At 30.0% G+C, this 13,001-nt stretch overlaps 2 protein-coding genes across 2 annotated transcripts; both read left to right on the top strand.

The window, feature by feature from the left end:
- Nucleotides 1-370: 370 nt before the first annotated feature.
- HO133_004909 (uncharacterized protein) lies at nt 371-1,459 on the top strand (the record flags this gene model as incomplete). Its single annotated transcript, XM_037295821.1, has 1 exon — nt 371-1,459. The coding sequence occupies one exon, from the start codon at nt 371-373 to the stop codon at nt 1,457-1,459; it is 1,089 nt and encodes a 362-aa protein (XP_037148519.1).
- Nucleotides 1,460-10,298: 8,839 nt separating this feature from the next.
- Nucleotides 10,299-11,584, top strand: HO133_004908 (uncharacterized protein; the record flags this gene model as incomplete). The annotated part of the gene is made up of 2 exons (XM_037295820.1): nt 10,299-10,352; nt 10,406-11,584. 2 exons carry the CDS (start codon nt 10,299-10,301, stop codon nt 11,582-11,584), a joined length of 1,233 nt encoding a protein of 410 aa, XP_037148518.1.
- Between the last annotated feature and the right edge of the window lie 1,417 nt (nt 11,585-13,001).

The following is a 13,001-nucleotide window of genomic DNA, read 5'->3' as shown; positions in this document are numbered from 1 at the left end:
TATCTCTTCTCAATGATCGTCGATCTTTGGATTCTGCGCGAGGTCTAGAGTTAAACCTTTATTGTAAATAGATAAAGCAACATCTCCGGAATGAATCCTTTAAGGGGTTCCTTCGTTTGTCTCACAAAGACATCAACGGGTATATAACATATCAATGAGATGGCAACAACAAGAGAGACGGACAAAGGGATCCTGATGGACGCAATGAGACAATCAGATAACAATGAAATTCAAATCGAACAAAGCGTTGAAGTGTTAGTGCAGTAGACGCTAGATCTACAATATCTGAAATACTGGTAGTCATTCTCGGTTTTGCAATTGTCACATCACCAAACTTCAAGCCACAGAAACCTATAAAGCCTTATCGAATATGGATGATGTATACGCTATGGAGGTCCTTCGGCAAAGCCTCATCGACGCCTGCGAGCGAGAAAAAGGGCTCGCTTTGAAACTTGAAGCTGCTCATCAAGAAATGGGTCAGCTGAAAAGACGTGCCTTTGTACATCAAGCAAAATTTCGAGAACTTGATAAGGCACTCGAAGTTGAGGAGGCTAAGACGAATGCTGAGAGCTTGGCTAGACAAAAAGCTGAAGAGACAGAACGCCAGCATCGTGTTGAGGTATCCGAGGCGAAGCGAATGGAGACTATCGCTAATGAACATTGCGACGCGGCTGAGTCGGAGGTCCTCAGGCTGCGGAAGGATTTGTCAATCCAGAGCTCGACGACGGAGGCTGCGGACCTACTCTCACGCAGACTTCGTGAAGAGTTGGGACTAGCCGAGCACAACGGTATGGTCGCCTACAACCAGCTCATTGCTGCCAAGGCGAAGGTCTGCACACTGCAAGAAGACCTTGGGGTTGCTACAGATCACATAAAGTTGCTGGAACGCCAAGCGAGAGATTTCGGGAAATTGCTTCAGGCAGAGCATCAGCAAGTGAAAGAGACCGAAAATGCCCTCAGTGCGACTGCAGATGAACTCAAGAGAAACCAATCAAAGCTCGGTGATATTCTGGAGAAATACAACGATGTCGAGGGCAAGCATATCAAGTGCGACAATGGCAGATTCTTGGGGGCAGCCGCCTTGGACAATGAAAGGGTAGACGTCGAAAAGCAACCTTCAATGCAGGTTAGAGATGAAGACTTTTCCAGCTCAAAGCACGAGGGCGAGCAAGTCCTCGAGATCCCCAACGCCATTGAAAAGACGACATTCTTCCGGAATAGGTTGAGCACAGAGAAGAAATCACCGATCATCACTACAGAATTACCAGCTCTCCCTGAACCAGCGATAATCCGTTCAGCGCTGTTGTCAGTAACAGCCTGTCAAGTCGAAATCTTCAAGACCACCGGTAAACTCCTCCCTTCACCCAGGGCCAATCTGAGGAATCCACCGCGGAAAATCTTCTACTGGTTTCGGCCAGACTCATTGCATTCTCTCTTTCGAGGCATCAGTCGGCGCTAAGGTATTAGGCAATGCATATACGAAGGAGAAAAACAATTAACTGAGAAGTTAGCTTCTAGTACTATTTTTTTTATATGTGAACTTAACTTACGATACTATACGACTAGAGTTAAAAAAAAGAACTTAATTAAAATTTAATTATTAGAAATAAGAGTTTATATCTTATATTACGAAATTTTATAAAAACTTATTAAACGCGTTATATATCGATATCTTAAGAAATATCTTTAAAAAAGTTTAAGATTATTATATCATTTAATAACAAGTTTAAGTTTATAAATTAAATTTATAAAAAGTAATTAGTTTTTAAATCTAATTTCGAGATTGAATTTAATTCTCGAAGAGTAAAAATACTTTAATTTAAAATTTACTTAGAACTTTAAGATTAAATTTAATAATTCTTAAATTATATAAAAGCGTAAATTACGTTTTATAATTTAAAAAAAAAATTGAAAAATTTTAATAAAAAAAAGAGAAGTTATATTAATAATAAGTTTATAAAGAGTTATTTAACTTTAAATTAATTTAAACTTAATTAATAAGAAGTTAATTTTAATATATATTATAGTTTATACTTATTATTTTCTCTTATTTTTATTCTTATAATCTATAGAGTTTTTATTAATTTTACGATTTTTACGATTTTACGATTTTACGATTTTTTAGCGAGAGAGATTTATAAATTCGAATCGAGGATAAAGCGGGTTACTTTTGAAATTTATTAAAATTATTATTACTTAACTATCTAAGCTTATATTAAAGAAAATTCTTAATAATAAAATAAATAAATTTTTAATAAACGATATTTCAATTCTTTATCTTAAAATATTTATAAGACTAAATTTTCTAATTCTTTATTTATTTAAAAGCGTAAATTATATTCTATAATTTAAATAAAAAATTCTTAAATTTAAATAAAAAATAAAAAAGTTATTATAAAGTTAAAAATATATACTTATATTTTAATTAAAGCTATCGAGCGAACTATAAAAAGCGATATTTAAATTTCTTATCTATAACTATTTATAAGATTAAATTTAATTATTATTTTTTTATTTAAAAGCGTAAATTATATTCTATACTTAAAAAAAAAACTTAAAATTTTAATAGAAAATAAAAAAGTTATTTTATATGTGAATAACGTATATTTATTTTTTAATTAAGACTATCGATATTAGTAACTTAGTTAAAAAAGCTTAGTTTCGAAGATATCTACGCTTAATAGTTAGATACCCCTATTTAGATCTAAAATAAAGCTCTCGTAAAGCCTTTATAGAGTCTCTATAGAACTATTATTAATAATATCTTTCTCTCTAAAAAACTCGTTCTTAAGCTTCGAAGATAATATAACAACCGCAATATTTCGAGAACTTACTTCTCGAAAGATTTACGATCTTAAAAATAATATATCTTATACTTCGAGATTTACTTTTTTAAAGATTTTTAAATATTTACTATTATAAAACTTTAAATTATTTCTAGAATTTTTATTTATAAAATTATTATATATAAGTAAAGACCTATAAATTAAATTTATAGAGTTAGATTTTTCTAAGTTAAATCGAATTTTAGCCCTAGCCCTAAGTTAAATCGAACTCTAATCGCTTGCTATACGTTTTTAACCTACTTTTATTACTATAAAATTAATTTAATCTATATAGTATATAGATATATATGTATAGAGAGAGGCGCGCTAAGGTCTAATTAGAAAGGTATAATAATTGCTTATAAAAAATAGAGAAAGGCTATATTCTTATAGTAAGAAGTATCGAAATATTGAAAAGAAATAGAGATAACGTGCTAATTAGTGATGTGAATCCTATAATATCTTCTACCGCAGTGAAATTTTTCGAATAATGAAATAGCTATAGATATCGGATGATTTCAATTCGTCTAAATATGCATTATTTCGAAGTGATGATTTAATGTAAAATCGTGGAGAGTATATGACGTGAGATCTTGAAGAGCTAAGTCGTGTTCTTAACGATGATAACTTTATTGCCGCTTGATTTCTCCGTAGTATTCTCCATAGTATTCTCCGTAGTATTCTCCGCATTTATCTATTATAGTTTCTTCTTTTACTTCTTAATATAATAAGGATAATAGACTAAATTATAGTAGTATTCTTCGCTTACTAAGTAATAATTTAATATAGAATCGTAAAGAGCATATAACGTAGGATCTTAGAGAGCTAAGCCGTATTCTTGATGCTAAGAGTCTTATTATCGCTTGATTTCTCCGTAATATTTTCCGTATTTATCTATTATAGTTTCTTCTTTTACTTCTTAATATAGTAAGAATAATAGACTAAGTTATAGTAATATTCTTCGCTTACTAAGTAATAATTTAATATAAAATCGTAGAGAGTATATAACGTAAGATCTTAAAGAGCTAAGTCGTATTCTTAATGCTAGAAGTCTTATTACCGCTTAATTTCTTCGTAATATTCTTTATATTTATCTATTATAGTTTCTTCTCTTACTCTTTAATATAGTAGAAATAATAAACTAAGTTATAATAATATTCTTCGCTTATTAAATAATAATTTAATATAGAATCGTAGAGAGTATATAACGTAGAATCTTGAAGAGCTAAGCCGTATTCTTAGTACTGAGAATCTTATTACCGCTTAGTTTCTCCGTAGTATTCTCTATATTCGTCTATTATAAATTCTTCTCTTATTTAACTAAGTACGAGAGTATCGAGAATAAATATATTTATATTAATAGAATAGTAAAAGAAGAATAATTATATAAATAGGTGAAAGGATTATTATTCAATCCCGAACGCGTCTAATATAATTATTATATTTTTAGAAGCTTCTTCTTAACGATGTTTAGAATCTAATACGCGTTAAGAGACTTTAAAATAGAGTAATAAAGAATAAATAGAGAAGGAAGACGCGTTTTAAGAGGTAGTATCGCTAAGTTAAAAGGTATTATCGCTAGTTTAGAAGAAGTATATAGAAGAGAACGTATTAGACTCGCTTACGATCTCGATTATTAGTAATAGCGAATTTATTAAGAGGTAACTTAGAGGCGTTAATAGAGACTTTAAGAGGCGAGTAAAAGAAGTATATATATTTAAATCGGACGCGTTTAATATAATTATAATATTTGAATATTAGTTTAACTTATCTATCGCTGACTTAAAAGAAGTATATAAAGAAGGACGTATTCGTTCGAGCTCTTTTTAAGAGTCTTTTAACGCGTTTATAAGTAGTAGTAGATAGCTATTAAGCTCGCTTACGGCCTCGATTACTAGTAATAGCGAATTTATTAAGAGATAATCTAGAGATATTAATAAGGGGCTCTAATTAGACGAGAGATATCGAAGACGATTATATTTATATTAATGAAATTAATAGAATTAATAGAATTAATAAAATAATAGAAGAATAATAGTTATATAAATAGATGAAAGAATTATTATTCGATTTCGAACGCGTCTAATATAACTATTATAACTATTATATTTAAATATTTATTTAATTTACTAATAGTAGACTAAACTTTATAATTTTTATAACGTTAGAAAGCGTAAAGCGAGCTCTATAATTTAAGGAATTATAAAGTAACTATATATATCGCAAGCTGAGTACTTCAAAATATAAAACTTCTACACATAAATTTTTAATAAGAGAAACGCGGGAGAACTATTAGGCTGACTTAGCCGGTCTAATTAAAAAGCGTATAAGATCTAAATTTATAATTGACTGTATATATAAATTCAAGGTTTCTAAGCTTAGCTCTATCTTATTCTTTTATATATACTAATAAAAGAATAAGATAGAATTAAGCTTAAAAATCTTAAATTTATATATATAGTTAATTATAAATTTAGAATTACTACGCTCTTTAATTAGATCGACTAAGTTATCGCGAATAAATAAATTAGTATTTATAATTATTAAAAAAATATAGTCGGATAGCCCTGATTAAAAAATAGATACACATTACTTGATTTTAGAATAACTTTTTTATTTTCTATTAGAACTTTAAGATTTTTTTTTTCAATTATAGAACGAAATGCGGGCTTTTAGAGAAAAAAATAATTTCTAAATTTAGTCTTATAATTATTAAAGCGCAAGGAATTCAAATATCGCTTACCAAAGTTCGCTCGACAGCCGGACAGCCCGCTTATCAAAGATCGCTCACCTATTTACTCGATAGCCCTAATCAAAAAAATGATTATGAGTTTAATTCATAGGCCTTTACTCGTTATTATATAAAAGATTTTTAATTCTATCTTTATATTAATATAATATAAAAATTAAATTATATTTTAAGCTTATAATCTCGTCTTAGCGTATATAAATTAAAAGCCTATTTTAATTAATCTTAAGATTTCTTTTATCTCGAATATCTACTTAGACTTTTTACTCTAAAACGTTTTACTTAAAATATTCTTATTAAAATAAAGCGTTTTATCTAAAATATCTTTATTAAAATAAAATATTCTATTTAAAAATATTTAATTTCGAAACTTATTTTTAATATAATTATTATTTAAGTAACTTTTTAAAAAAAAAATTCAAAATTTTTAATAAGAGATTTAAGAATTCTTAAATTCTTAACTCTTAATAGATTAATATATTATTTTTAATTATAACTAGTTTTACTTTAAGATAGTCATTAATTAATTTTTAATTTAATCGATTTAGAATAAAGCGTAGATATTATTATTAGTAATTTAGCTAAAAAAGCTTAATTTCGAAGATGTCTACGCTTTATAGTTAGATATCTTTATTTAGATCTAAATATCTACTCGTAGAGCCTTCGTAAAGCCTTCGTAGAACTATCGTAGGGCTCTTATAGGGGCTACTATTAAAAATGCCTTTCTCTCTAAAGAGCTTATTCTCGAGCTTTAAAGATAATATAAAAATCGCGATATTCTAAGAACTCTTTCTCGAAAAATCTACGATTTTAAGAATAATATGCTCTATGCTCCGAGGTTTACTTCTCTAAAAACTTCTAAATATCTACTTATTACGAGACTTTAAATTTATCTCTAAAGCTTTTCTCTATAAGACTATTAAGTAAAAGATCTTTAGCCTCGTCTTTATATCGATATAATATAAAAATAGAGCTATATTTCGAGTCTATAACCTCGTCTTAGCGTATATAAATTAAATTTAAATCTATTTTAATCGGCCTCGAGAGTTCTTTCTCGAGCTCTACTTTTAGACTTTGCCTTAGAGCGTTCTATCCGGAATATCCTTATTAAAATAGAGCGTTTTATCTAAAAATCTCATTTATATAGAGCGTTCTATTCGAAAATATTCGACTTCGAAACCCGCCTTCGGCGTGACTATTACCCGAGCGACTCTCTAAAAAAATTAAGTTCTAATTTTTAATAAGAAATTTAAGTATTCTTAAACTCTCGATTCTTAATAAACTAAGCGTATTACTCTCGACTATAGCTAATATCGCTTCGAGATTATTATTAACTATAATCGACTTAAAATAAAGCGTAGATACTATTATTAATAACTTAGTTAAAAAAGCTTAATTCTAAAAGTATCTAAGCTTAATAGCTAGATATCTTTATTTAAACTTAAGTAAAGCTCTATAAAGTCTATATAAGATTCTTATAGAGCTACTATTAATAATATCTCTCTCTCTAGAAAACTTATTCTTAAACTTTAAAAACGATATAAAAATCGTAATATTCTAAGAAATTATTTCTCGAAAGATTTATAATCTTAAAAATAATATACTCTATATTTCGAAATTTACTTCTTTAAAGATTTCTAAATATCTACTATTATAAGACTTTAAATTATTTTTAAAATTTTTACTTATAATATTATTAAGTAAAAGATTTTTAGCTTTATTTTTATATTAATATAATATAAAAATAGAATTATATTTTAAATTTATAATCTCGTCGTAGCGTATATAAATTAAATATCTATTTTAATTAATTTTTAGATTTTTTTATCTTAAGTATTTATTTAAACTTTTTATCTTAAAGCGTTTTATTTAAAAATATTTAATTTTAAAACTTATCTTCGACGTAATTATTATCTAAATAATTATAAGATAATAAGATTTCTTTTAATAAAACTACGTAGTAACTATATAGTTATAAGATCTAGATATATAATTATAAAAATAAATAGATTAGTTACTAGATAAACTAATAACTAAAGAAAAAAGAAGAAAAAGAAGATTCGCGAGTATTTAAAACTTCTATTAAGTATATTAAATACTCGTCTTAGCTATATAGCTTATAATCTAGTAAGTAATATAAGCGAGATCTATTAATAAACTCTAAGTACTTTTACTCTTATAATAATTCTCTAGTAAAATAAAATTTTTAATTTTTAATAGAGAATTTAAGTATTTTTAAATCTTTAACTTTTAATAAATTAAATATATTACTCTTAACTATAAGTAATAATTAATATTATTTTAAAATAATTATTAATTAATTTTTAAATTAATTAATTTAAAATAAAGTATAAATATTATTATTAATAACTTAGTTAAAAAAGCTTAATTTCGAGAATATTTACGCTTAATAGCTAGATACCTCTATTTAAATCTAAAATAAAGCTTTTATAAAGTCTTCGTAGAGCCTCCGTAGAGCTATTACTAACAGTCGAGAGAAATTTAATAAGCGAACTTTCAATAAGCGATATTTGAATTTCTTACGCTTTAATAATTCTAAGACTGAATTTAATAATTCTTTTTTTATCTAAAAGCGTAGATTATATTCTATAATTTAAAGAAAAAATCTTAAACTTTTAATAGAAAATAAAAAAGTTATTTTATATATAAATAACGTATATCTATTTTTTTAATAAGAAGACGCGAGAGAGCTAGCGAGCTAACTTAGTCGACTTAATTAAAGAGCGTAATAAACTCGAATTTATAATTAGCTTTATATATACTAATTAAGAAATTTAAAATAGTAAATAAATTATATAATAAGATATATTTATAAATTTAGTATATTAAGTTTAAGATACTCGATTATTATTAGAGATCGAAGAGATATAGTATTTAATATAAGATTTAGATAATTTTCGAGATATTATTTTAAAAGATATAGAATATTTCTAATCTCACTCGATATTTTATATATAAATTATTATATTTTAAAATCGTCTCGTATAGAATAGACTAGCCTCGTTCTAAAGCTTTAGAAATTATAAGATTTTATAAATAGATTATAAAGATATAAATTTTTAAAGAAAAGAAGTAAAAGTTAAGAAAATTTTAAGTTTAAAAAATCTTATATCTTTTCGACTAGTAATTATAATATTCTTAAAGATAAATATAATAATAAAAAATATTATATCTTATATATCTCTCTAGCTTTATCTAATTTAAACGATTTATATATTTTCTTTTAATATATTTAATTTCTAATTTAATTAATCTTTAATATAATAACTAATAAGTCTTAGAGTTAATTATTATAGTATATTAATTTATATCTATATCTTAAAACCTTTATCTATAGATAATTATATATTATCTTAAATCGAGTTATTAATAATATCGATTTATTAATTATAGCTTTAAGCGATTTATTAAGAAGATAATTTACTCGACTAGCGAGATATATTAAAAATAAGATTATTAAGTATATACTTCTTTCTTAGATAAGAATATAATTAATTAGCGATTTATAATAATAGAAGTAAATTAAATACTATATAGAAAGTAAATAAAGTTTAATTTAACTTAGAATTAAAGCTTTTATCTTTTTTATTAATTTCGTAGTAATAAAAGTAGATTAAAAACGTATAGTAAGTAATTAGAGTTTAATTTAACTTCGAACTAAGACTATAATTCGATTTAACTTAGAAAAATTCAACTTTATAAATTTAATTTATAGGTTTTTACTTATATATAAATTTAATTATAAAGAAGAAGAGAAATAATATAATTCTAGAGAAGAATAATTTAAATAAAGAGCTAATTATTAATATAGTAGCTATGTAAATAATACTCGTCATAGCTATCTATCTCTCTACTATCATATATCGCATTTTGATGGAACGATTGATTAAATAATCACCAACGCTATAGCCTTATAATGGGCCTAATAACCTACAGTCCTACTGTTGCGAGCAGGGTGGTGTTAAGCGGGCAACAGCATAAGAACGAGAGGAGCACTAAGCATGGCACATGTCGTATTGTCTATGGATCTGGACAGATAGGGGAGCCTCTCTGTAACTGCATGCCGGATTACAACAAAGCCTTTACTCTCCTTTATACGTGACGCATAGCTCCAAGTTCTTGCAGTGTTACCCCATTTCCTGCACTACTCCTTTTAGCGCAGCTCAATCAGCTGCTCTCCTCTCTTTGGATACCGATAGCTGTAGATAACTCGTAGATGGATTGTGCGGCAAAGACTGCTAGAGCCGAGAGTCCTTTGAAGACTTCGAAAGAAAAGACGTGCAGATCTCTAAAGAAGTAAAGTAATAGATTCTGTGATTTGGATGTCTGGACACAGCGAGAATACTCTAAAAGCACGATTCTCGATTCTATATTCTTGGCGGTGGCGGAGAAACGATTCTCCGTGAAGCTGTAATCTAGGTTGTTGGCGGATGAAGGAATATGTTTACATCAACTTCACTCTTCCAAGGCCTTCATGGTTTCTTTCTCACTTGCATCTTCGGTCTTCCACGTTTCTACTTACTTCAACACCCATGAGTGAGAGTAATTGTCCAACCATTGCCGCCTGGCTATCTGAGGTACCTGACGTTTCTCAAACCCCAATCACCCCAACCAACCAACGCAAGAGACTTAATGACCTTTCTGGCCCTCCACAAATTTGTGGTCATCTCACTGATCAAGCCATTGCTGAAATATCACCCAACATGTTCAGAACGCCTTCCTCATCGGACTCGAAGGGACGCAACAAGAAATTTAAAGTGAGCGTTCTCGACTCACTCTGTTACTACGCTGACGCGACTCTCTCCGCAAGGCTTTTACGACCCCGCAAACGGACGCCAGCAAGCTCTCATACGAAGCTGTCTCTCGCCCTATCACCGACACTTCCTCCTCCTCCGATATCAAGCAAACAATCAACGAAAGCAGCGTACGCGCTGCTTCAGCAGAGCAAGGAATGTTTTTCGATCACGAAACTGCCTATGGAAAGTATCCAGACCTTCAAGCCCGCGTAGATGAGCTCGTTTTTGGAAACAGGGACTCAAAGATGCGCGACGAGTCGGTTAAGAAGATCCATGCTTGGAGGGCGGAGAATGCGACCAAGGATAAGAAGACATATTTCGCTGGATTAATCCCACAGCTTCTTAAATCTGCGAGAAAAGTGGCCACCAAAAAGCGCACCTTCGCAGAAGAGATCGTTTCTCAAGCCCAAGCGTTCACAGATGACGGTCTCGACCGACGCGAAGACTGTCTCTTCGTTAAGAATATTATGCCTCTCCGCACGGAATATGCAGAAGCCGCTCAGCAAGGAGTCACCACTCCGAAACCCGACTTCGTCTATGGACTCAAACGCTCGCGCCACCCCTCTCTCGTTGGACCGCCCCTAGACATTGAAGCAAAAAATCTCATAGGTGTCGCGCCGGAGATACGACATCCCTTCTTTTCGATAGACAACAAAGGCTCTCAGCACAGTATTGAAGCCGCCGAGAATCAGTCCATGCGGTCTGGAGCTACGATGGTCGCAGCGAATAGGGCCCTTAAACGCAAGGCCAAACGTAACCTCGAGCTTATTCGACCAAAAGATGATGCTGCGGACAGTAGTACTGTTGTTACCGACACTGCCATCGTCAACGACGCTACTGCGAGCGATACTTCGTTTATCGCTGCGGACGGTACAGTTAACACCATCCCACCAGCCCCGCAGGCGAACGTGATAAAACAAGAGAATCTCGGTGCCGATTTTGATTCCTTCACATTCACCTGCAGCTGGGTCCCACAAATGGCTAACATTCACGTTCACTGGTACGAACGCCGGCCCAACGAAACCCACATCTATCATATGAACCTTGTCCGTGGCTATTTGATGTCTGATAAAGGTCATCTGACGGAATTTCGCAAAGATATATATAATATCCTGGATTGGGGTATCGCACTTAAGCGGAAGACGATGTTGGAGGAACTGGAGAAGGAGATCGCCGAGCACGGAGGTCGTTAGCGGGCAGGCGGGCTCTGCTGAGTCGAGACATTGCCCGGTCGTTGCATAGGCTCTAGCTTATGGAGACATAATCATAGGCAATAAAGCATCGGTTGGTATCTGCTCTGCAGATACAGCATAGAAAGGTTCATAGGAAATTGCATGTCATCATGACCCTTTCGCCGACTTGTGCAGAGACATCTCTAATACTCCACCTTACTCTTCAGCTTTACTCTGCACCTAAGAGTATCTATATGTATTGCCTACGATACTCAGAAGTACGCCACTTTTTATGCCTTTCCATACTACAATTTCTAACTGAGCCAATCAGAGCAACGCCTCCCGAGATCGTGGCCGCGATAAACTCATGGCATGTTATCGAGTCTCTGAGCTCGAGATTAGCGCTGCAGGGCTTGGTCAGACACAACACTGTTCTGCTGTTTTCTAACTAGAGAGAGCTCTGAGCATGTAAGATAGCTAAACACTCTACATACTATCAATGTAAGCACCTTAGCACCTGCTGAATATAATACTATTACCGCGTTTGATGCTCTGGGTGGATTCTTGATGCATTTCAATCAACTTGACTGCGGACAGTCCCCCTCCGACAGTCCCCCGTCCATACTAATGCAGCCTACCGGCTATCCGATAAACGCCGACGCCGAGGCAACAAACTTAACCGAGATTCTTCCCCCACATTCAATAGCTGCTTTATTTTAATTATTAAATAACTCTACTATTAATAATTTAATATATCTTAAATTACTACTCTATTTATTTCTAATAAAAATAAATTAGATTAAGTCTTAAAGTAGTAAAAAAAGATATAAAAATTAATAAGAGATAGATATTTCTTAAAAAACGTAATAATCTTCTTTAGCGTATTTTATTATTTTTAGAGTATTAATTAATAATAATTAAGTATTAAATAGCTATTAGTTATCTTTTAAGTAATCTATTTCTTATTTTATATACTATATTTAGCTTTATATAGACTATTATTATTTAGAAAATACTTTAAAATAATATTAATTTATATATCTCTATTTAAAATTCTCGCGATTCTTATTAATATTCTATATAGATATCTTATACTTTTCTACTATTTATAACTATTAAAAAATTAATAATATTAATTCTTTAATAATATCTATTAAATAAAATTAAATCTCTTCTCTATTTCTATACTATTAAAGATATTATAAGATAATAAGTAAAGGCCTATAAATTAAATTTATAGAGTCAAATTCTTCTAAGTTAAATCGAACTCTAATCGCTTACTATACGTTTTTAATCTACTTTTATTATTATAAAATTAATTTAATCTATATAATATATAAATATATATATATAAAGAGAGGCGCGCTAAGGTCTAATTAGAAAGATATATTAAGTATAAAGAATTAATTCGTAATAATTATTTATAAAAAATAGAGAA

Source organism: Letharia lupina, assembly GCF_014066315.1.
Source record: "Letharia lupina isolate WasteWater1 chromosome Unknown contig_20, whole genome shotgun sequence".
Classification (NCBI taxonomy): Eukaryota; Fungi; Ascomycota; class Lecanoromycetes; order Lecanorales; family Parmeliaceae; genus Letharia; species Letharia lupina.
This window is presented reverse-complemented; position numbering and strand designations above follow the sequence as displayed.